Raw genomic sequence first — 26,540 nt, forward strand, 5'->3', positions numbered from 1 at the left:
GCGAGTAATATATTGTATGAAAAGCATCTCTGCTAATTTGTGAAGGACTATGCAGATTTGGATGTTCGTGCAACAAAATCCTGATTCTATAGTGCAATATATGCAGGAAAGTTTTCAAATATGCAAAATATGCACGATTAACTTAGCATATTTGTCATCACAGATGTTCAAAACTTGTATAACCTCCTGAATCTTGAGAGTATAGTATACTCTACCATGCTTCATACATGATTATGATATAAGAAGTATGTGCAAAGACCCAAAGTATAGTATAATGTACCTACATTTGTGCCCCAACTGTAGACTGCAGAATTTTTTCAGCATTTTTCCTTATGTCAGTTACCTTTTTTGAAGTGTAGAATTAATTATATTGAACTTTAGGAATAAAAGAACAAATATCTCAGAGCTCAGGAGGATAAAAATGTGTTACCGGTACATGACTTGCAACTAGCTGTTAAAAGTATGCATTTGCTCTCGAATCCGGTTCTAGTCATGAATAACAGAGGAAGGTTGAAAGTTTCAATCAACATAATACACCCTTTCTAATTATATTATGAGGTCTACATATGTTAATTGTGCTCTTAATCCTTTAAGAGGTCAGTTTGCGGTGGTGCGTCGTTGTGTGGAGAAGGCATCTGGTGTGCAGTACGCAGCCAAATTCATGCGCAAGCGCAGAGTGTGCCGGGGAGTTCCTGCCGAAGATATTAACCGAGAGGTGAGCTTGCTGAGGCAGCTGCAACACCCCAACATTGTTTCTCTGCACCAAGTGTTCGACAGCCGGCAGGAAGTTGTGCTCGTGCTAGAATTGTGAGTATATTAATAAATACGTGATTTATTTCTCTTTTATTCATTACTCTGAATCAGTACTCACGTGTCGCACAAAAAGAAAAGGAGGGACAATCCATGGTTACGGGTGTGACATCTGCATGAATATCTGTGGCTGTACATACTTACTTACTTACTTACTGGCTTTTAAGGAACCCGCAAGTTCATTGCCGCCCTCACATAAGCCCGCCATCGGTCCCTATCCTGTGCAAGATTAATCCATTCTCTATCATCATATCCCACTTCCCTCAAATCCATTTAAATATTATCTTCCCATCTACGTCTCAGCCCCCCTAAAGGTCTTTTTCCCTCCGGCCTCCCAACTAACACTCTATATGCATTTCTGGATTCACCCATACGTGCTACATGCCCTGCCCATGTCAAACATCAGGATTTAATGTTCCTAATTATGTCAGGTGAAGAATACAATGCATGCAGTTCTGTGTTGTGTAACTTTCTTCATTCTCCTGTAACTTCATCCCTCTTAGCCCCAAATGTTTTCCTAAGCACCTTATTCTCAAACACCCTTAATCTCTGTTCCTCTCTCAAAGTGAGAGTCCAAGTTTCACAACCATAAAGAACAACCAGTAATGTAACTGTTTTATAAATTCTAACTTTCAGATTTTTTGACAACAGACTGGATGATAGAAGCTTCTCAACCTAATAATAACAGGCATTTCCCATATTTATTCTGTGTTTAATTTCCTCCCGAGTAGCATTTATTTGTTATTGTTGCTCCAAGATATTTGAACTTCTCCACTTCTTCAAAGGATAAATTTCCAATTTTTATATTTCCATTTCGTACAATATTCTCGTCACGAGACATAATCATATACTTTGTCTTTTCGGGATTTACTTCCAAACGTATCTCTTTACTTGCTTCCAGTAAAATTTCCGTGTTTTCCGTAATCGTTTGTGGATTTTCTCCTAACATATTCATGTCATCTGCATAGATAAGAAGCTGATGTAACCCGTTCAATTCCAAACCCTCTCTGTTATCCTGGACTTTCCTAATGGCATACTCTAGAGCAAAGTTAAAAAGTAAAGGTGATAGTCTTGCTTTAGCCCTCAGTGAATTGGAAACACATCTGACAGAAACGGACCTATACGAACTCTGGTGTACGTTTCACTCAGACACATTTTAATTAATCGAACTAGTTTCTTGGGAATACCAAATTCAATAAGAATATCATATAAAACTTCTCTCTTAACCGAGTCATATGCCTTTTTGTGGCTGCACATATTGGCAAAATTAAAGAAATGAGAATTAGTACTATTACAGTTGTTCTTCGAGTCTGTGAGAAAATATTTGAAATTCATTTGTTATAAACGTCAGATGAAAAGGACATGGAAAAATTACTCCTTGTCAGATTTCTTTGAATCTATTTACTTTTCAGACACAACAATTTTTTTGTGTGCATTTAAGGCACCAACAAAAAAAGAATAGGGAACAATAATATCTTTATTCAGGTTGTGGAATGAAATATTAATTTGGAAAATTATGGTTATGGGTGTGACAGATGGTTACAGATATGACCTGTGCAATAATAAATTGATACATTTTTACTGCTATTCAGTATTACTATTCCTATTGACTATACAATATTACATACAGACTAATAACTGATAAACAACTTAAAGTGGTTACAGATTATTATAAATGAACTCTTCATTTCTGAAAACTAGGCTATTTGATTTCTACTATTTTAACATTCTTGGTTTTGGGAGTTTACATAGGCCTATATCTGCTTTAGTGTGCTATTGCTACTCAAGGATACAGAAATGTCACACTTCTGAGCTTCCAGTTCCTGATCCTCTATCATTCTTGAAGCCATCTGTATACCTCATTTGATCCCTTGAAGAACAGAGGTTTTTATCTTGCTTCCATTGATGTGATATATTTTGAACTTGTCATAAGATAATATGGGAACCCTGTAGTCACTGCCCATTTCATACAGAGGATTTTGGATTGCACTTGTTCTGGTCTGCCCCATTGGATTGAGGTTCATTTTGTTTCAGTCGATATGCGTTCAGACAAACTAAGTAAGGTTTTCCATTGCAGCTGTGGGGGTGCTCTCCATTGTATGATAATGGAGATGAAATGTGTAATGTTTGTTTTGCAGGGTGGAAGGTGGTGAACTTTTCCATTTCGTTGCTGAGCGGGAATATCTGAGTGAAGAGCAAGCTGCACAGTTCGTGAGGCAGATTCTAGAAGCCCTGGGCCACATGCACAGCCATCACATAGCTCACCTTGACCTCAAGGTAAAAATAAAGAAGTGCCTCAATTCGATTCAGTATAAATCTCAGTTCGTTTATTTTTTCATGATCATAAATGAAAAGATGAAAAAAGTTTTAAGTAAAAATGTAAGGGTATGCTCAACATCAAAGGTTCTACCTGGAGAGCAACTTCCACTGGAAGCAACTGACAGTGATGCATGTGAAGCTGCACAAATCGATATTGAATGGGTGGTTGGACATGTCTGTTACATAGGGTTGATATTTAGTCAACAGTCTGAAGACAGGCTGGAACCACATAGGTGACACCAATAAGACATGAGACAACTAGGCCAGGAGATAATGGGGTAGGGTGGCTAGTTCCTTTTCCCTTCCATTGCATACATCACTGACTAGTAACATGTTATACTAATCAGACTACAAATATATACAAATAATTGTTCTTCTTCTGACACATTTCGTTAAGTGAGATGTACATTTTAAAGTGCATTATTACATGCATAGAAAAAGATTGAAAATATGTTGTTGTTGTTTTCTAATGCCAGGCGTTTGACAATAAAGTCATTTGACCTCTTGCACACCAATATTTTTCAAAGATATTATCATGACCAGCCAATGAAGCACAGATTTTGAGGTGTTCCGAATCCATTTCTTGGTTTGAGTTGCACAATGGGCAGTTAGGGGACTGATATATTCCAATTCTATGCAGGTGTTTAGCCAAACAATAAATATGAAAATATGTACAAAATCATGGTCATTCATTCGTAGTTATCTGCCCAAGGGCAGCTATTTCGTTGCAAACCCAGCATTGTCCAGTCTTCCTTCCTCTTAGTCCCACTAGAGTTTCTCGATAATAATTGAATGTAAGAATTGAGATAGTGAGCATATTCCTTCTGATTGGTTGGATCCATTAACATACAATTAATAAATCTAGATACACATATGTACTAAAATAAAAATAAATTGGGTCGATGAAATAATAAATCCTTCATTATCTGTAATATCTAGATTCTGAAGTTCCTTTATAATGGGAGTTCAGACATTGCCTGGTTTTTGACTCCATCAAGGATTAAAATATGTAATAATTTTATAGCACTGTAAAAGGAAAAACAAATCTCCTATGATAAGTAAAACCATAGGACTTTACATTGTTTATAGATACTAAACAAATTTGATATATAATTTTATGATATATTATTATAAAATATATGTATGTATGTTTGTGGGTTATGCGGTTCAATACTTGTGTCTGAATAGAACTATTGTAGGCCTACCAATACTAAATTGAATCTTTGTTGCGTGGTTTGCGTTGACTGCTGTAATGTGTGAGCCGGCACACTGAAGATCATGGCTTCATTAAAGATCAGACTCCTCTCTCCTTTCTTCGTTTGTTTTCTTCTTGTGAACTTTCTTCCCGTGCTGCAGCAGGTACACATTAAATGAGAAAGATCTCTTCCATCGAAATAGAGTTAGGAAATGATCCCAGGATGGAGGTAGCATTCCCTTGCTGAACCGCAATTCCATTGCTTTGACAAAGGAAATTGATACATCTAGGATCGCCGGTACAGGATAGTAGACGTGTACCAATTTGGATCAGTAGATCTTTAGTGTCTCTACACCGCGGACCAAAGGTCTCAACTGCAAAAGCGACGAAGATGTAATTTGATGTTAAATGTTCATATTTACGTCGTTTAGCATGATAAGCGGATTCAGCAGCAGATCTGGCACAATTCACAGAAGATTTTAAATGGGAAAGGGCTAATGTGTCTACACATGTAAAATCCCAGATGAGTGATTTACCTTTGGACCAAGGAATTAATGTCAAGCCGTCAGGTCGTTTACCATCCGACCGGCTAATACCAGATGGTTCAAGAAGAGTTGGAATGTCACAGGAGGTTAAAGATCTACTAATGATGTTATTAATAGCAGAATGTCTAGGAATGCAACCTTTACTTCTGGTACAGCTTAAGGCATGATGTCCAAAAGAATCCACAGTCTCTCCGCATATATATATATATATATATATATATATATATATATATATATATATATATATATATATAAATTATTATTACAGCTAGTTTGTTACTGAAGAATAAGGAAAACCTGTTTGTTAACTTGCATTTACTAGAAGCAAAGCCGTTGTAAGTTCTTACTGGATTATGAAATAACTCAACTCTTAAATTCAATTATTATCGAGGAGCTCTAGTCTCCACTTACGAATTAATGACCAATATGTGTGAAGAAAATAATATAAAAAGCGAAGTAATGGCCTTAATGGGGATTTGTGACCAAATTTAACGAAAATACCCCGAAAATGACAGAGTAGAACAAAAATGCTTTCAAAAGGAAGTGCAAAAAAAAAATGCCCTAACAAATATGTTTTAAAACACTCCATTTATATAAGACATGTGGATACTAAAGCAGGTATGTTTCTGGTTTACTTGAAAAAGTATGCAATTTCATAAAAGTTCTAGCCCTAGTCATGACACTGTAGTTGCAATAAGATACGACATTTCTGTACTTGTGTGTGTTGTTATAAATATGAACTTTATTGTAATAACTTGAATTTATTTTTTTCCAGCCAGAAAATATACTGTTGTTGGATAATGACTCCCTTCACATAAAGCTAATTGATTTCGGACTGTCTCAGCGTTTATCTGATGACACTCGACTGAGAGCAATGTTTGGAACACCAGAGTTCGTAGCTCCTGAGATCGTTAATTACGAACCTCTGTCATTGGGCACGGACATGTGGGCACTTGGAGTCATCACCTACATTCTGTGAGTAAATACTACACTGGTCAAAACCAAACTTTATTGACGATTAGTTTACTAACTTTTAAAAATAATATTAGGTCCAGACATTTTAGATGGCAGGGCATGTAGCACGTACGGGCGAATCCAGAAATGCATATAAAGTGTTAGTTGGGAGGCCGGAGGGAAAAAGACCTTTGGGGAGGCCGAGACGTAGATGGGAGGATAATATTAACCCATTTATGCCCAAGACTTTTTTTGTTGAACATTTTCATAATTTTTCCATCGCCACATGAAATTGAAATGGAAGTTAATTATTGTGCTGCAGGCTCCTTTGATTCTTCTAGTATACACAGCAATTAAATAAAAGTTAATTTTGTAATTCATTCCTTTGCATTTTGCAGAAAAATAGCTAATGCAGACTGTTGCGAAAACGCAACACTAGGCAGATATGGGTTAAAATGGATTTGAGGGAGGTGGGATATGATGATAGAGAATGGATTAATCTTGCTCAGGATAGGGATCAATGGCGGGCTTATGTGAGGGTGGCAATGAACCTCCGGGTTCCTTAAAAGCCAGTAAGTACGTACGTATTAGGTCATTAATCTCGAAAGTGACGTCAATTTTGCTTGATTGGTTCTCCCTTGGAAGGCACACAGGGCAAATGATTTTATCAATTTTCTTAGTCTTCAGAGTAGGCTACTCATATTACTGGAACACAGAAGGTTTTATTTAGCTTGCAGGGCAATGCTAAATTTTAAAACACATATTTCTATTAATTTTTTCACTTGCAGATTGAGTGGTGCCTCTCCATTTCTGGGTGAAGATAAGCAAGAAACCTATTCCAATGTGGTAGCTGGAAATTATTGTTTTGAGGAGGAGTTCTTCAGTAAGACATCTGATCTGGCCAAAGATTTCATGGCGAAACTTCTAGTTAAAGATCCTAAGAAACGCGCCTCAGCACTGGAATGTTTGCAGCATCCATGGATACAGGTATGACATGACAGTTCTGTCTTGAAAAGGATGTTTGAGTTACTTTATGGCAGATGACATTCATCAGGAGTATCATGCCATATTTACTTCTTCTTTGCATTACAGCCCGTGAAAGATCTTCACTCCTACCAGTGTTAGTGCATTCTGTCCTCATCAGTGCTTTAAGCCTTCATTTTTTTCCCCACTCTGTGCCCGCAGTCTCTTCCCACATAATCTAGTCACCTGATCTTTGATCTGACAGTTCTTGGTTTTCCTTTAAATACCCACTTAATCATTTGTCAATTTCAGCAGCAATGTCTAAGTACGTCTTAGTTACATGATGTATTATAGCTACCAATTTTTACAGTTGTCACATAATCATATTGCATATAAAATTCTGATTCACATGTAAATAACATTTTTTCATAATTATGTATTTTTCTCCAATTTTACATGCACTTGATTTTGCACACAAATGGATATATATATATAATATATATATATATATATATATATATATATATATATATATATATGTGTGTGTGTGTGTGTACATATACACAGGAAGATATACTGAAGGCATTTCTACAAAAAAACATAAATGCTTTGTTGTAATCGAAAACCTATTTCTTGTAATTTTTCCTCTGCTAAGATCTGTTCATTTGCTTGAAGTATCTTACTTTGAATCGAACCTGTCTCATTACATTTTTTATTTTTACGAATATTTATATTGTCATATCCAGCACAGGAGAATCGAGGAAATTAATGATGGAATTTTCAGCAACACTTTGGCCACGAAGATATTTTCGCGATTAGCATATAAAAATGCCTTGTTTTATATTCATTCATTCATTCACTCATCCATCCATCTATGCATCTTCATCCCATACTGCTCACAGCTGTCATTTAGTTTCAGTATCATATCGTCTTCTCTTTTCCTGAAAACACCTTATCATCAGCAAATGTGGTGCACTTCATTCTTCTTCCTCCTTCTATCACCCCTTCCGAATTCCGAAAACAAATCTTCTCTAACTCCTCCAAGTAGATGTTGAATAGGATAGATGATAAAGGGCAACCTTGTCTTACCCTTCTCCTTATTCCACTTCCCACTGACATTTCTTCTCTGATTCTAACTTTGACTCATTTCATATAAAGATTACTAAATAACTATCTCTTTCCAATCCACATTAGTTTTCTTCAGGATCCCTCTCAGTTTATTCCAATGCACTCTGTCAAAAGCCTTTCCAAGGTCCACAAATACTACATATAGCAAAGCTTCTTCTATATGTTTCATACATATGCATTTTTCACACTAATTCTTCTTTGTTTTTTTCTGAGATCACAGCAAAATTCCTATACTTTCCACATTCATTTCAGATATAAACTTTTCGTTTATTCGTTTTTTACATGCATATGGCCGTATTTTAAACCCAGGGAGATGCAAAACGTCATTTATACTCCATTTTGAATCTTGCGTACACTACTTTTAACACTTGAATATAAGTAACTAATGGACTTACTCGTGTTAATTATGCAAGTCTGTCATTCTCAACACACAGATCAATTTCAGTGCACACACACTATTTGACTCCACTTTTCAACGATCAAACGCACCCACACAACAGGCAGAGAAGTACGAGATGACGCCGAGATCTAGTAGGCTCTGAGGATGGTCTAATGAAGCACCGAAACAGCTGTAAGCCGCACAGACTTACATAATTAACACGAGTAAGTCCACTAGTTAATCAACTACTTATCATTTATACATTCTAAATCATTTTGCTCGAAATTAGGTTTGCCTTGAAAATGTAAGAACTGAAAATATGCTACATCTTCATTGTTAAGATGAGACCTAGTTTGAAATTCGTGGAAATTCGAAGCTGCTCATGCTAGCTTCAGTGAACTGGGTATCTGTGAGTGGGAGACTCCATTCTGAGAGGGGAGAGAAGTATGTGAGCGAACTCCCACCCCACAGCTTGTTGCACAGAGGGAAGAAGCAGAACATTTTAAACAGTGTTGGTCTGGTGAGCCTAACATGCCTCTGAACTGAAAATGTGTAACTGAACAGTTATCACAATTTGAGAACATGGTTTATTCCTTAGGAGCAAACAAAGCAAGCAGTCAAAAATAACCGACATTTTTGTAAAATAAACGCATGTTAGGAAATGCTATTTCAGATGTTATTATAGTACATTATGCAACGAGCCTATAATGGTAGTAATTAAGACGCGAATATGTTCGTTTATGAAACGAGAGCAACCGAGTTTCATAATTTTCATACGAGCATCTTAATTACCATTATAGGCAAGTTTCATACGACTTTTATGCTCGACCATATTTCTAACTTGAAATTATTCATAAGTATTCATGTTATGGTGATGTAAGTGAGGAGCGGAACTGACCTGAATTCTGAGATTTGCGCAGACGCGAAAGTATTGATTTTTTCCAAGGCACGAATGTGATTGACCTTGATGTAATCTAGAGAATAACATTAAGATTAGTCTTGATATAACCTGGAAATTGATTTAGAATTGAAAAACGAGATGACAAATTGAATTTATTTGAATATTATTTACAATTAACGCTAATTATTATAGTAACAGAACATAACCTTCTGCGAGAGTATTGGATTTCCAGCCTCCGTGACTTTTCGCTAATTGTCTTTCGATTGCATATCCGAGAATAATCGATATTTGCGGTTTTATAATGGTACAATGGTGATTTCTCATTGGCTGAACAACTGAATTATAATGAATAGGTGTACTTTAATGACGTGCATTAAAGGGCTACTACCAGGTGTATAATTACTACATTTTGGCATGGTTGAGCATAAAATATCATTTGTTACACGTTTTTCTTATTTAAGTGTTTTTTTTTTCTTCTCAGACTCCCTTAAAAATGTATAGATGAAGTTTTACTGTATCTTGTGTATGGTGTCTGATTATATAAAATGATTAACAAATGAAAACTTATCTACATATGTTCCAGTTTATATTGATAGTTATAACTTAATATTATTTAATTCTATTCAAGTATATTTACATATTTGGTTTCTTTTCGTAGGCCTTCAGTCCACCAACAAAAACTTCTGCACCAGAGACCAGTGAAGATGTGGATGACATAAAGAACATGAAAGCTATGGAGAATTGGCAGGTAAGGGTTAGATGTAATGGCGAATTTTCTGTAACACTAATATTATAGTAAAGAAATAAACTGTGGAACACTTCCAACCTGGTAGCTAGACTGGAGATGGGGAGCAGAACTATTCTTGAGAGGAAAATTAGAGATTTTTGTAATAGCCTATTATGATGGAAGAGGATTCGTCAATATTAAAAAAAAAAAAACTGTTTTTTATTTTTATTTCTTATAACTGCTAATTTGAAATCAAATTGGTTAAAAGAGTTAGAATCGGAGATAAACAGATTAAGTCTGAATTGGTTGTCGAGAGAATGCTGACTCTGATTTGCGTGAACGACTTTCTACAAACTATTTATTAGTAATCTCAATAATGAATTTCAGAAATGGGATAGGAATAGCTGTTTGTTAGAAGGCAGAGGTATTTTTATGTGGCAGAGGCATTATCTTCGAGCCATTAAACAATATCGTGCTGAAGGACGAAAAATTTATTAGCCGGATGAAACTGAGATAATTGCAGGACACAATCTGAAATATTACTTACTTACTGGCTTTTAAGGAACCCGGAGGTTCATTGCCGCCCTCATTGATCCCTATCCTGAGCAAGATTAATCCAGTCTCTATCATCATATCCCACCTCCCTCAAATCCATTTTAATATTATCTTCCCATCTACGTCTCGGCCTCCCTAAAGGTGTTTTTCCCGCCAGCCTCCCAACTAACACTCTATATGCATTTCTGGATTCGCCCATATGTGCTACATGCCTTGCCCATCTCAAACGTCTGGATTTAATTTTCCTAATTATGTCAAGTGAAGAATACAATGCGTGCAGCTCTGCGTTGTATAACTTTCTCCATTCCCCTGTAACTTCATCCCTCTTAGCCCCAAATATTTTCCTAAGAACCTTATTCTCAAACACCCTTAATCTCTGTTCCTCTCTCAAAGTGAGAGTCCCAGATTCACAACCATATAGAACAACCGGTAATATAATTGTTTTATAAATTCTAACTTTCAGATTTTTTGACAGCAGACTAGATGACAAAAGTTTCTCAACCGAATAATAACAGGCATTTCCCATATTTATTCTGCGTTTAATTTCCTCCCGAGTGTCATTTATATTTGTTACTGTTGCTCCAAGATATTTGAATTTTTCCACCTCTTCGAAGGATAAATCTCCAATTTTTATATTTCCATTTCGTACAATATTCTGGTCACGAGACATAATCATATACTTAGTCTTTTCAGGATTTACTTCCAACCCTATCGCTTTACTTGCTTCAAGTAGAATTTCCGTGTTTTCCCAAATCGTTTGTGGATTTTCTCCTAACATATTCACGTCATCCGCATAGACAAGAAGCTGATGTAACCCATTCAATTCCAAACCCTCTGTGTTATCCTGAACTTTCCTAATGGCATACTCTAGAGCAAAGTTAAAAAGTAGAGGTGACAATGCATCTCCCTGCTTTAGCCTGCAGTGAATTGGAAAAGCATCAGATAGAAACTGACCTATACAGACTCTGCTGTAAGTTTCACTAAGACACATTTTAATTAATCGAACTATTTTCTTGGGAATACCAAATTCAATAAGAATATCATATAAAACTTCTCTCTTAACCGAGTCATACGCCTTTTTGAAATCTATGAATAACTGATGTACTTTACCCTTATACTCCCATTTTTTTCTCCAATATCTGTCGAATACAAAAAATCTGATCAATAGTCGATCTATTAAAGAAATCTGAAATATTGTAAGACAAAATTATTACGAAAGATGTGTTTCTTGAAGGACTGTCTATGTGTCACAGATATCCCACAAGGAAGGGAAAATGCTTGATTGTGTTACAGTTACGCAAGCTGGGAAAATTGTGTGCGACATGTTATAAAGGCTGAGGAACCTCGCTGGACAACAGGATTGCACCATCATTCCCATAGTGCAGTACAATGTAATGCTGTTGATTTGTCCTCATTGTCTTCGGAATGAAGAGTCTTCTATACATTGATAGTTTCATATTCTCTCCATTATTGTGTACAGTTACACAGAATTGTAATTGCGATTATTTTTACGTAGTTTAACCGTAGAACACAAACCTTCTTCAGACACCTTTAACACAGACATTCGTAATTTTTAAAGTATGTTCTAGAATGTGAAGGGGAATGTAATAAATTATATTTCATCTTAAATCTTGCATACACTACTTTTAACACTTAAATATAAATGATTGATTAAATAGCAAACTTACTAGTGTTAAATTATATAAGCACGTGTGATTTACAGCTGTTTCGGTGTATCCTTTACACCATCCTCAGAGCCTACTAGATCCCGGCACCATCTCGACATTGCTGCCTGTTGTAGGGGTGCGTTTGCATGTTGAAAAGTGTTGACACTTTTCGACTCTACAGTGAATATTTCTTCTCCTGTGGTATTATCTTTTAAAGGAACGAAGTTCAATAAATATTGTGCAACATTAAGATATTCATCAACACCTCGTATTACGGCTAACCGAGCTGTATCTGTGAAATCTGAGCTTTCATCATATGCGAGTGAAAAATGTACAAAGTTACGAATTTTAGCATTTATCTGCCTAAATATGTCATGATTATGGAGCGGATTTTTATGTGCTAAAAAATGTAAATATATTTATTTTTTATGTGCTAAAATGTACGAAAATATTTGCTAAAAATAAAAAATATATTTTTTTAAATATGACAAAAATACCTTACTTAGCTTGAAAAAAAAATGTTAGTAGGTACTCACCAATCACACTTGAGTATCGGTTGCTAGTAGTTGTCCGAGAATTGCAGTGAACAACGAAGGTCATTTTCAAATTCTCCATCACAAATGCATGCCCATTATCTCTGAATAACGACTTATACTGTGAAAACGATCTTTCCACATCACAGGACGTCAGACGTGCATATTTAAAGAGAGGAATGTCACAAACACATACACAGTCAATTTCACCTACAGGCACACCCTCCAATACTTGAACAACTTTACACATTTTTTTATATCCACTGTTTTGCCGTGAATGCACACGCGAAGCAGCGGCAGTGTGCTTGTTTCCAGACAAATGTTGGGTTACCTGAGAGCTCTGATCTGCACTTACTGATTTACCACATGGTTGGCAAAATAACACTTTTCCATTGGTAGTAAAAATGTTTTTAAATTCATATTGCTGTAGACGCGATCTTAAACTCCATTTGATTTTAGGCATCTTAAGAGGCTAATATACACACGTCTTAATGTAAAAATGTTTCTAGCTACTGACTGACAATGTCGGAGAAAAGCTTCCTATAGCAACGCCACCACGTCTACACTACGCAGCTTATGCTTATGGTCCAATAACGGGGAATCACAACAAGATGTATTTCCTCACTTCATAGGCATGAACGAGAGGCGAGAGATTTGTTTAAATTAAATAATGTTTATACCCGAGCTCTTATCCTTTGTGTTTCACAAACAAAGCGTTGAATGAAATCATCTTCAGCAACAATAAATATTCCTAATCATGTGTTGCAAAATCTCTTCTTCTTGTCCATGTTAATTTATTCTCATATAATAACACTGATATGCTGCCTAGCAGTCCTCAGAACTTGAGGTGATACTATTACAAAAATGGATCACGGATACACCACACAGCGCTTAGAAACACGAAGCAACCAAGAATTCTTAAAAAGATAACGTACTTCTGAGTGATATAATTGATTTAGTTTTAAAATATTTAAAAGTTCTTGTAAAAAAATTATTTAAGTAAAAAACCTCCAAAATTTGTGTGTTTATAATAGATTTCCTGAAAATATGTATTTACATAAATTTTTTGTGAAAATATGTGTTTTCATGTGAAATAAAATTCGGGTTTTAAACTTGAACCTTGACATTCGGAATTTTTAACTTTGTTAATTGTGTTTCATCACACGCAAGAAAAATATTTAATTACATAGGAATCCGCTCCTTAGTCATGATACATATGTCTTAGATTCTTTGAACAACAATTTGTCGAGAAAGATGCAAATTTTGAAAGTGTGGTAATTCTTTGGGACAAAAGTTCCACTACTTTACCCATGCAAGATTTTAAAAAGTCTCCTTCTTGAAATGACTTCAGAGATTTTCCTATTTCCCGTGATACAATGTAAGTAGTAAGTCAAATTTTTTCTGCAGGAAGATCTATATGAAGATCATGACAGGTATCATGCAAGTGGCCCAATTATACAATAATAATAATAATAATAATAATAATAATAATAATAATAATAATACCTTTCAAATCTACATATTCAGGATGATATGCAACATAGTGACGTTGTATATTCTCTCAAAATATGTCACAAATAGTCTTTGAACATATAAGGCATTTTACATTGTCGCCATCTGCACTGCAGAAAAACTCTTCTTCCCACTCTAAATTAAATTAAATCAAATCTCCTTTGACTTTCGTTTGTACTTCACTGCCATCACTGTGTTCGTGTTTTAATGATGATAGAGGAGATGGCCTCCAGATATGGAGGGTAGCTGCGAATATATTGAATAAGCAGTCTTGGACAGCAGATAAGGGGTGGTCCTCCAGTTTGGGGGTTGGGCGAAGGGCTAACAACCCATCACCGTAAAAAAACAGCATGTTACGAAACCTTCAAATAAGCCTTGGGGGTTTGGAATTGAACGGGTTACATCAGCTTCTTGTCTATGCGGATGACGTGAATATGTTAGGAGAAAATCCACAAACAATTAGGGAAAACACGGAAATTCTAGTTGAAGCAAGTAGAGCGATAGGGTTGGAAGTAAATCCCGAAAAGACTAAGTATATGATTATGTCTCGTGACCAGAATATTGTACGAAATGGAAATATAAAAATTGGAGATTTATCCTTCGATGAGGTGGAAAAATTCAAATATCTTGGAGCAACAGTAACAAATATAAATGACACTCGGGAGGAAATTAAACGCAGAATAAATATGGGAAATGCGTGTTATTATTCGGTTGAGAAGCTTTTATCGTCTAATCTGCTGTCAAAAAATCTGAAAGTTAGAATTTATAAAACAGTTATATTACCGGTTGTTCTTTATGGTTGTGAAACTTGGACTTTCACTTTGAGAGAGGAACAGAGATTAAGGGTATTTGAGAATAAGGTTCTTAGGAAAATATTTGGGGCTAAGAGGTATGAAGTTACAGGAGAATGGAGAAAGTTACACAACGCAGAACTGCATGCATTGTATACTTCACCTGACATAATTAGGAACATAAAATCCAGACGTTTGAGATGGGCAGGACATGTAGCACGTATGGGCGAATCCAGAAATGCATATAGAGTGTTAGTTGGGAGGCCGAGATGTAGATGGGAAGATAATATTAAAATGGATTTGAGGGAGGTGGGATATGATGATAGAGACTGGATTAATCTTGCTCAGGATAGGGACCAATGGCAGGCTTATGTGAGGGCGGCAATGAACCTCCGGGTTCCTTAAAAGCCAGTGAGTAAGTAAGTAAACAAGGGATGATGCATACCTGAGCTTTAGGGGTAATCGGAAGGGTTGAGGAGAAGTTACATAGTGACTACAGAGTGAGTTGCAAATCACTGAATGGACATGATGCATTAGGGCATAGGCTACCAAAATACAGTATCTCTCATAAGAACTGATCACTCGAAAATGTTACTGATAGGGATGATTCTCGGACATGTTACATAACCTTGCCTGTAATGACATACAGCCAGTGCTGCCATGGTAATTTTTTCTTGACCATATGCTCCACCCCTTAATTTATCCCTTGAAATATATTTTACTGTCCTCTCTCTAGCCCTCCTATTGCCAGTTAATGGATGTTTTTGTGTTAAGGAAGTGATAAATAATTGTTTTGATTTACCTTTTAATAAAATCTGGAAACAAGCTTAATTTAAAGAAGATTTCTTCAAATTTTTACAATAAATGCACACTTGACTTGATGAATCCTGAAGTGCGTATCTGCAACACTTTGTTGTTTTTCAACCATCCTTTTACATGTGGTTCTGGATTTCAATGCTGTAGAGGTGGACTGTTTATGTTTATGGACATTAAAGAAGATATTTTAAGAACAGGAAGAGATGACGTAATATCTGTACCTCCGTGTACAAAACTTAGGCAACCATATGCTGTATGGCTCTGTATGGACAGAATTTTCTCTTTCCCATACAATTTATTAATAAACTGTAGGTTCCCATATGAGGAGCATCGTTCCAAAACGTATTATGTGCAACTTACAATATTTTTACATAAACGACGATAAACTGGATTACTCGTAAACCGGAGGTGTTTTCAGAACACTACACAAAACCATTTTTAAAAACTGGTTTCCCAGTTTACAAATATGACGACTTGGAACCATCAGACTTCACAGCATGAAAGATAAATAAATAGGAAGTAACAAATTTAATTTCGTCCACTGGGGGACTTAATAGGTTTTGAAATGATGCTCCTCATATGTTGTATGGCCCCCATAATGGCACTGCATAAAGCCAATCTAGTCATAAATGTGCTCGCTAGAAAGTGTCACTTTTCCATGTGTAGTGTGCATTTGCTGTTGGTATACCTGGTGAGTTGGCTTCCCTGCACATTGACATATTGTTGATATGGAATAGATGGACAAAATGCTATGCAGGCATGTAAGTTTCCTACAAAGAAGAAAAATCTGTTAGTCCATGATCTCCAGATCTAACTCCCTTGGACTTTCTTATGGTGATTTGTTAAGGATCGTGTACATGCAGATAAATCACGAACTATCTCTGAACTCATGGACAGATTGTGCACGGCAGCCATGATAACAACCACTGATAACCAAGCTCCAGGCACTGCAGCCGACTTGATTCCCCTCCCCTTCGTAGAAGCGCGGGAGTCATTCAGTCAGTCTCCCAGCGGTTTTGTTTCAGCGTGGTCGTGCTTTCAAGTGCTTCATATAAAATGTTATTTCTGTATTAGTGCTACAAGTGTTATTGTGCTTGGTATTAAATGTGATTTCAGTATTAGTGCTGTGCTATAGTTTACATAATGCCTCGACATACTTTCACATTACAACAACGAATTTTTATGCATGATTCGTATGTGTTAACAAATTCTTGCAAAGAAGTTGTAAGGCGATTTTTAACTGAATATTCAGTTATGCCTGCCCCACATAAAGATACTGTGAGGAACTTGTGACTAAATTTAGAGAAATGGGGTCTATTCTTATAAGAAGTGAAGGATAAATAAATTATTGAGGAGAAACTAGATGAAAACTGAACTTGGATCTCTTGGGTATGTTTCATGAAGGCACTGACGAAACTTGTTAACTATCAAGACATGCAAAATCTTGAGAGAAAAACTCTAAATACATATTTTAGAAAGTGCTGAAGAAGAAAATTACACCCTCTGGATCAGCTCCTGAGGAAGGTGGATGCAACTAGAGCAGTTAATCATTACATAATCTAATGTCTGCAAGATTTAGTAGATTTTCTCACTAATAAATGCTATTACTCCTGTGTTATGTATTAATTTTATAAAACGATTCCTTGAAATCACAAACAGAGAAACTCTAGTTATCGTGAAAGGAAAGCAATCTTTCTTCTTATTGTTAACCAAAACTTGCCACCATTGGAGTGCAGTTACATTTGAAATTGCTCTAGTCCAAAACACTGAATTACTAGATGAGATTAGTTTGAGGAATGAGGAGAAACTAGATGAAGTGGGAGAAAGATTAAAACATACTCCACAGAAATCTCTTCGACGGCTTGCACAGGAAACTGAAATTCCGATGACGTCAACATGGCTAGCTACCAAACTCTTAAAATTGAAACTATACAAGCTCACTGTTGTTCATGAATTGTTGCCACGTGATCATGAAAAAAGGTTAAATTTTTGTAACTGGATTTTGCAAAACGATCATGATGGAGTAATTGAGCCATGCTTAATTTTCTTTTCTGTCGAAACATGATTCCATTTACATGGGCATGCGTCCATTCAGAATGACAGGGACTGAATCACAGTAAATACATATAGGATTATAGGGCCTAGATTTTTTTTAACTACCATTGATGCACCGGGATGACATACATCATTTTTTGAACAGTTAACTGACATAGAATGTCAATCAGGGCATTTCCAACAAGACTCTGCCGCAGCGCATACAGCTGACGAGACGTTAAATTTAATTCAGGAAATTTTTGAAGCTAGGATCATTAGTAAAGAATTATGGCCACCACGATCCTCCGATCTGTTTGCGACTTTTATCTATGGGGGCAATTGAAAAATAAAGTGTATGCAACGAACCCCCACACATTAGAAGAATTGAAAGCAAGTATCAGGCGTGAAATTGACTCTATTTCGGAAGATGAATTAATACGTGTACATGCACATTTCCTAACAAGATGCCGGAAATGTGTGAATGAAGGAGGACAACATTTCCACCATCTCATATTATAAGGTACGTGATTATTTTTCTTTGTAATTTTACTCAATTGTACATGGTCGTTTTCATTGTATACTTGTACTTAACTGCAGCAGGTACCATTGGTTGCTATCACCGGCCGCCATGCAGTGAATGTTTTGCTTTCGATTTGCTGGGAACTGGGCTATCAACTGTTCTATCGCCGGCCACCGTGCAACGGCGACTGGATAGTGAAAGGCACTGCAGATCTTACGAAAACTCGCTTTTTATCTACCTAATTTGCTTAAACTGGTTTTTACTACATCTCGATTTTCCAGCCCCCAAAACCGAACATTGTATCTGTTGACTTTTTTGGGTTGTGATTCAGTTGTCAAATTCCATATCTATATGTTATAGTATCGGTACTTCGAACTATGGATTTATAAATTTGAATTTTATTGTCTTTTATTATATTTTTATTCCATAACATCTCATTTAACATTGTTATTACTCATCATCCTTTCTGCATTTTATGATTTATTTCATTTACCTGTCCACTATTTTGATGTTACATCTTTAAAATCAGATCGATATATATGGCGTACTAGGACAGAAACAGAGACATAACAATGTAACATTTGCAAGGTGATTCATTCCGACGCCATAACTGCATGGCTAACAACAACACAATTGAAATAAATGTGATCTCATTCGGCTGGGTATACTACTGAAACGTATTGGATCACCTTTAACTAAGATTCGGCTGTAAACCCTTGAAAAAAAGATGAATACCTCGTGGAATGAAAAGGAGTTTACAATAAAAAAACAAAAAAAAAAAAACAAAAGATGTTTAAACATTTATTTTGATAACAATTTATTAACTTAAAACAACGTAATAACAAATTCTAAAACGTATTAGCATCAGAATTTAATAATATATTATATATAGAAAACTTGCAAATTAAACCAAACCCTTTAACTCTGTTAAATATAGAATATAATCTAAATTTAACAGAAGAAATACTGAAATCAGAAGTAAACACTGAAATAATGAAACAAGTATCTTTAGAAACAATTAATATTAGGTACCCTCCACAAAACTGGCTTCAATTATACAGAGAACAAGGTGCCGGTGCAGGTGTTATGTGCTCTCTCTTCTCACTTTATAGATCTCTTTGATATGGAACAACAAGTTTTGATGGAGAAATCATTGCAATAAGTGAAAGTCTCAGGAATATTTTATGCCACATCAATAAATTTAAGAATGCAGTTGTATTGTCAGACTCGAAAGCAGCTATTCTATCAATAGTCTCTAAACACACACCTTCATCTCAAACAGCAGAAATAACTAAAATGCTCTCTCAGTTAATATCACTCGACAAAAGAATTGTATTGCAATGGATACCATCCCATTGCGGAATCGTGGGAAACGAGAATGCGGATGCTTTAGCAAAGAAGGGCAGCACTGCTACTTACAGACCTGTTACTAAATCTACGTATTACTCTGTGAAGAGATTTATTAAATCTACATACTTAGACTTCAACAAACAAAATTTGATAACACAATCCCAAGGGAAAAAATGGAACTCTCTGCATCATAATCCACAGTTAATTCCCGATTTACCACGCAAATCGTCTGTAGCTGCATTTAGATTGGCAACAGGCCATGATTGTTTGGCCAAACACCTGCATAGAATTGGAATATATCAGTCCCCTAACTGCCCATTGTGCAACTCAAACCAAGAAATGGATTCGGAACACCTCAAAATCTGTGCTTCAGTGGCTGACCATGATAATATCTTTGAAAAATATTGGAGTGCAAGAGGTCAAATGACTTTATTGTCAAATGCCTGGCTTTAGAAAACAACAACAACATATATATATATAAATGAATAATTATATGTATATATGTATTTAAATATTAAAGGTGAGACTTGAGAATAATTAATAATAAATGTGAAATGAACATTTAGAAAAAGGGCGTATATGTACAAAACCTATAGCTGCTATGAGCAGCTAGTGGTGATATGAAAACAGCAGCTGGAGAAACGCAAGAGAGAGAGAGAGAGAACTGATTCACTCGCATTTGCTATTTCAAGAAAACCACAGATAATTAATGTAGATTACCAGCCAGAAATATGAAATGACAAACGAAAATACTAGAACTCATCAATTTAATAAATTAAATAATAAACCAAAACACCCAAACATAACTTAGCTCAGTACACAATATCACAACCAGGTAAATATGCAAGTATCAAAAATCTAACATCCAAGCAAATATGAAAGTGAAGTCACGAAATAGGAATCAATCAAAGAACAAGATAGAAATTAATACACTTAAAAAAAAATATATATCTTAAAAAAAAATATATATATATATATATATATACACACACACGCATATACATATACAGGGTGTATAAAAAAATACGGGGCATAATTTCAGGTATGTATTTCCCACATGTAGACAATCAAAATAGTTCATTACAACATGTGTCCAGAAATGCTTTATTTCCGAGTTATGGCCTTCACAACATTGAAATTCACCGGAACTTTTTTCTTTCCGCAGGTCGTTGCCATAAAAGGAGACATAAGAGGGCACTCTGACAGTTCATTCCGAGGCGAAGGTTACATTCAGTGTTGTGTAGGCGTTAGACTGTGCGACATGTATTCAAATCAAGAGCTGGCAGAGATACACTTCATGTATGGTAAGGCGGACGGCAATGCTGCGCTGGCTCGTCGTTTGTACCAGGAGAGGTACCCACAGCGACAATGTCCAGATCGGAAGACATTTGTACGTCTCCATTACCGTCTGTGCGAGTATGGAAAATTTAACTCTCCTGGTTTGGGAAGGGGACGACCAAGATCTACAACTGCAGAAGTACAGGAGGAGATTCTGGAGGCTGTGAACATGACTCCTTCTATCAGCACATGAAGGGTAGCGTTGCAAGTCAGTGTTCCTCATACGACTGTCTGGAGACTGTTGAAAGAGTATCGATTGTATCCTTATCATTTGCAACGTGTACAGGCCTTGTCACCAGCAGATTACCCTGCACGAGTTAGGTTCTGTCAGTGGTTCTTGCAGCAGTGTGGTGTAAATCCGAACTTTCCTGCCTTAGTATTATTTACAGATGAAGCACAGTTCACACGAGATGGCATAACAAATTTCCACAATCAGCATGTATGGGTGTATGAAAACCCACGTGCAACTGTTCCATCTCATCACCAGGTGCGGTTCTCCCTCAACATGTGGGCCGGTATCATTGGTGATCGATTAGTTGGACCCCATGTACTTGTAAACAGACTTACGGGGCAGGCGTACACAAACTTCCTGGAAAATACCATACCTCATGTTTTAGAAGACACTCCACTGATCAATCGTCAACACATTCACTTCTTGCATGATGGCGCTCCTGCACATTTCAGTCGTACGGCTCGCCGGTACTTGGATCGAAAGTTTCCTGATCGATGGATAGGTAGAGGTGGCCCAATTGCTCGGCCTCCACGCTCACCTGATCTGAACCCTCTCGATTTCTACTTGTGGGGCCATTTAAAATCATTGGTTTATTCGTCTCCGGTGCCTGATTTGTAATCCCTTCGGAATCGAATTGTGGCATGTTCTGAGGACATACAGAATACTCCTGGAGTTTGGGATCGTGTTCGTAGGTCAATGAGACATCGATGTAAGGTCTGTATTCAAGCAGGAGGTGGACATTTTGAACATCTTCTGTAATGACAACGACCTGCGGAAAGAAAAACGTTCCAGTGAATTTCAATGTTGTGAAGGCCATAACTCGGAAATGAAGCATTTCCGGACAGATGTTGTAATGAACTATTTTGATTGTTTACATGTGGGAAATACATACCTGAAATTATGTCCCGTATTTTTAAACACCCTGTATATAAATAAATAATCTTTCTTTCAGTAATGATTAACATCTCACACATCTTTAGTCCAAAAGCAACAAGTTTAAGTAAGAGACATCTATAGGGAAAGAAAGGAAATAAAGAAAACCAACCACGATGAATAAATAAAAAAATCAATAAGGAAATACAAGGAATAACAGGGTGCTGGAAAATATCGGCACACTACTACGATGCGAGTATGAACTTAGTGGGGCCCCATGGCGACTGGTGGCCATTATGGGCAAGCAGTAGGCCCATATCTCACGACTCCGATGTGCTAGTGCTCTGATTTTGGTGCCAAACGTAAGATCTCGTCTAGATCTGTCCATACGTATTCATATAAAACCCACTCCTGTGTCTCGGCACAGCCGCACCCATTCTCTTTCATTAATTTTAACTCCGAATACATATTGTGGCGCCATGTTGGAAGATCTGGTTCCGTCGGAAGTTGCGCACGCATCTAGTGCGAGGGAAGGCGCGGGGAGACGAAACTCGAGCTTCGGAAGGCGCTGTAGCTATGCGGAGCAGAGGGAGCAGGGGGGAACATCTAGAAACGTATCCCTCTGGAAGGTTCGCAAAGCCACGCGAACCTAAGATTCGAGAACGTGTGATTTAATAAATAAAAGGGGGAATGAGTCAGCTGAGAGAGCTAGCTAGTCTTCAAGCAAGGTGAACCTGAGTTCGATGTGCAGTGAACTTTAGTAATCCGCAACTGTGGCAGCGTCCAGGCGAGTGCGGCGTAACCGGAAGTCTTGGGTTCGAAGTGCAGTGAACTGTATCTGAAAGTCTTCAGTTCGAAGTGCAATGAACTTTATCTGAAAGTCTTGGGTTCGACGTACATTGAACTTGAGTGAGCTAGAAGAACTAGCCAAGGCGAACGAACTGAGAACTGACAGTTTTGTTTTGTACATAGTGCTTTGTGAATATTAGTTGAAATTAGGAGTACATTGTTGTTCTCAATAATACACGTGAATTGTCATTGTCGCTCTGTGGAGTGCAATAACGACTACTGTGTTGCTGCGTGGAGTGGAATACCCATTGTTGACGGGTGTGTGATTAAAGTTAGAAATAAAAGTCACATCATTGTTGAATAAAAGTTACAATATATTCATTACAACCTTTGATATAACCCTTTCCACCTTCCAAAATCAGATCTCTTGTTTATTTACCTTATTGGATTATTTTACGACGCTGTATCAACATCTAGGTTATTTAGCGTCTGAATGACATGAAGGTGATAATGCGGGTGAAATGAGTCCGGAGTCCAGCACCGAGAGTTACCCAACATTTGCTCGTATTGGGTTGAGGGAAAACCCCGGAAAAAACCTCAACCAGGTAACTTGCCCCGACCAGGATTCGAACCCGGGCCACCTGGTTTAGCGGCCAGACGCGCTGACCGTTATTCCACAGGTGTGGACGATCTCTTGTTTCTTCTCCAGAAATCATATATGTTATCTCCGAATTTGTTGTTAATCTCCATTTTTATGTTCGTCTAACAATTTTCTATTTATATAATCCATGTCATCTTATCTTAATCTTGGGTTACAATAACCAGCTGATTATCCGCAAATGAAAGTGTATAAATGTTTCATTTTCAATAGATATTTCCATTCTACTACATTTCTTCTTTCGGATTTATAAACATTTGTGGATATAATAATTTGGGAGACAGACTACACCCCCAATGTAGACCTTTGGTGTGAATGTCACTAGGCCTATCAATGTACAGTGTGAATAATAAGTTTGAAATATTGCTAATGACTTTTTAAATTTTAATTTTACAAAAAAAAAAAAAAAAGTTTTGTAGGAAAGCTGTCGGAGATAAACCATACCAGCCACCGGCGTGGCTCAGTCAGTTAAGGCACCTGCCTGCCGGTCTGAAGTTGCGTTCGGGCGCTGGTTCGATCCCTGCTTGGGCTGATTACCTTGAGTTTTTTCCGAGGTTTTCCCCAACCATAATGTGAATGCAAGGTAATCTATGGCGAATCCTCGGCCTCATCTCGCTATCACCAATCCATCGACGCCAAGTAACCTAGTAGTTGATACAGCGTCGTTAAATAACCAACTAAAATAAAAAATAAACCGTACTATATCATACCAGTGTTCAAAAGAAGTTACAGTCGCCCTCAAACCTTCTACGTTTTGCGAGCGTCAGTAACATGCGAGCGCGACGTTGTCACAACTACTCTCTCCGTCTCCGATCCTTTACCTGGGATTGGTGTGATAGGGAGGTGAAAAGACTTAATAATAATAATAATAATAATAATAATAATAATAATAATAATAATAATAAATGTCATCAGATTGCATCGAATGAAATTAAAAGTAACAAAATATAGAAAAATTAGTTGAATCAGACGTAAATAATCATACTCGCTGAGTTTATATCAGTTTCTGTATTAGTTTTACTTTTATTAGGATTAATAAAGTTGTCGAATAACACAAAGGTGCAGTATGATAAAATAATTGAATGATAGGCTTAATTTGAAATAGTAATTTTCTGTACAAATGAATTGACATGGCCCTAAATAGCATTATGTCCATGTTGTCAAAGCATATTCTTGCAAAAATAGCGATTATTATATACCTGCACGTTTCATTTTTTTTTCTCGCTGTAATTTATACTCGCTTTAACATCTTTGGTCATATCGCGAGTTAATCTTTGGTTGAAAATCCGAAGGCTTGTATACTATTGTTGAGACTGGTTCTATTGTTGTGAAATAGAAGGCGGATGTATATATATTACTGATTTGTTATTCGGTGATGAATGAGGCCGGTGATTTTCAGGAATGTTGTGACCCGAATTTCCTGGCATTTGCCTTACGGTTGAGGAAAAACCCCAAACAGGAAATTCAACCCGACCAGAAATCGAACCCGGGCCCTCTGCGTAAGAGACCAGCATGCTGACCCCTACACCACATTTAATATTATAACGCCTTTATAAAATATCCCGCTCGTTGCGCTCAAGTCCCGCATAATACGCTATTTTTGTGGAATATTTTCGATGTAATTTTCAGCAGTGAAACATTTTGACCATTGAATGGAAATTTTTGCTGGCTTTTAGTGCATTTACGTGCCTGTGAGTGTGATTACAATGAGTGTTATACGAAAAGCGCTTTCTGTGTCGGAAGAATTGGAAATCTTACGAAAGTGCGATGAAAACAGTACTCTAAACAACTCTCTGATTCATTAGGAATTCCATCATCGACATTAAAGACGATAATAAAAAATCTCGACTCAATCACTGCAGGTGCGACGTCGGGAGGATGTAAGCGCAGGAAACTGAAGTTTGGTAAACACGAGGGCTTGGAGAACACGCACACGGCAAACAACTATAAATGACTTTTTTTCGAAAGAATTAAGTACAGTACATATTGTAAATGTCTTTGACGTACAGTACAGTAATTACATAATGGAGTAATACTATATTACCTTTCGTGAATCATCTATTTCAATAAGGAAAAATGCTAAGACATACTGTATATAAGTCAAAATTAGTATACCCGCCAAATACGCGGTTTACGCGCTGTGTCTTGAACAGCATATTAACCCATAAAATTGGAACCACTGGGAGTAAAAATGTGATTTTTGTTTCTGTGTGTTCAGAAAACATTAACGTTCATATATACATACAGGGTCCCTACGACATACCAATTTTCCGAGTGCACTTGTTATATTTTGATCTTAAGACTTTCTGAGCGGCGAGTCTACGTGTCCATATGTTGCAACGCAGCACTGCCGCTATTGGCCATCACCGATAAACGGACACACCTGCAAACGTCAGGGGGTTTGAGCACGACTGTAGTTGTTCAGGCATACAGAGTGTGATAGTAAACTTTATTTTTTTTAGTGACACCCTATATTAAAATTTACATATTTCGAATCTCCATTAAATTTTATGTATGACTATGTAGAAATTTTACTCATTCACCAGTTTCATGTCTTTTAACTATTTGTTAAACTTGTTTCGTGGACTTCAAACTTGAGACAAATAAGTATGTAAAACGATATTGAGTAGACCGTGAAAGTAAACAAAACACTATCACTAACCAAACTTTACAACAGATGCCCAAAACGAGAACCATTCATAGCCAAAAAATGTCCCAGCCTATCACGAAAACAGTCCATTGTCTTTGTCACAGTGACCTGAAAGATTTGTTCCATATATCTACAATGGACCGTTTTCGTGATAGACTGGGACATTGTTTGGTTGTGAATGGTTTTCATTTTGAGCATCTGTCGTAAAGTTTGTTTAGTGATAGTGTTTTGTTTACTTGTACGACTTACTCAACATGATTTTACATATTGTATTTATTTGCCTCAAATTTGAAGTTCACGA

At 36.7% G+C, this 26,540-nt stretch overlaps 1 protein-coding gene across 3 annotated transcripts in view; it reads left to right on the forward strand.

The window, feature by feature from the left end:
- The window catches only part of LOC138708527 (death-associated protein kinase 1-like), a 110,955-nt gene that overhangs the window by 6,153 nt on the left and 78,262 nt on the right, over window positions 1-26,540 (forward strand). For all 3 annotated transcript variants that reach the window (XM_069838644.1, XM_069838659.1, XM_069838652.1), the window contains exons 3-7: window positions 595-807; window positions 2,949-3,087; window positions 5,645-5,844; window positions 6,612-6,810; window positions 9,853-9,942. In XM_069838644.1, the coding sequence (XP_069694745.1) occupies window positions 595-807; window positions 2,949-3,087; window positions 5,645-5,844; window positions 6,612-6,810; window positions 9,853-9,942 (841 nt within the window). The remainder of the gene's footprint in view (window positions 1-594; window positions 808-2,948; window positions 3,088-5,644; window positions 5,845-6,611; window positions 6,811-9,852; window positions 9,943-26,540) is intronic.

This window comes from Periplaneta americana, chromosome 1, assembly GCF_040183065.1.
Source record: "Periplaneta americana isolate PAMFEO1 chromosome 1, P.americana_PAMFEO1_priV1, whole genome shotgun sequence".
Classification (NCBI taxonomy): Eukaryota; Metazoa; Arthropoda; class Insecta; order Blattodea; family Blattidae; genus Periplaneta; species Periplaneta americana.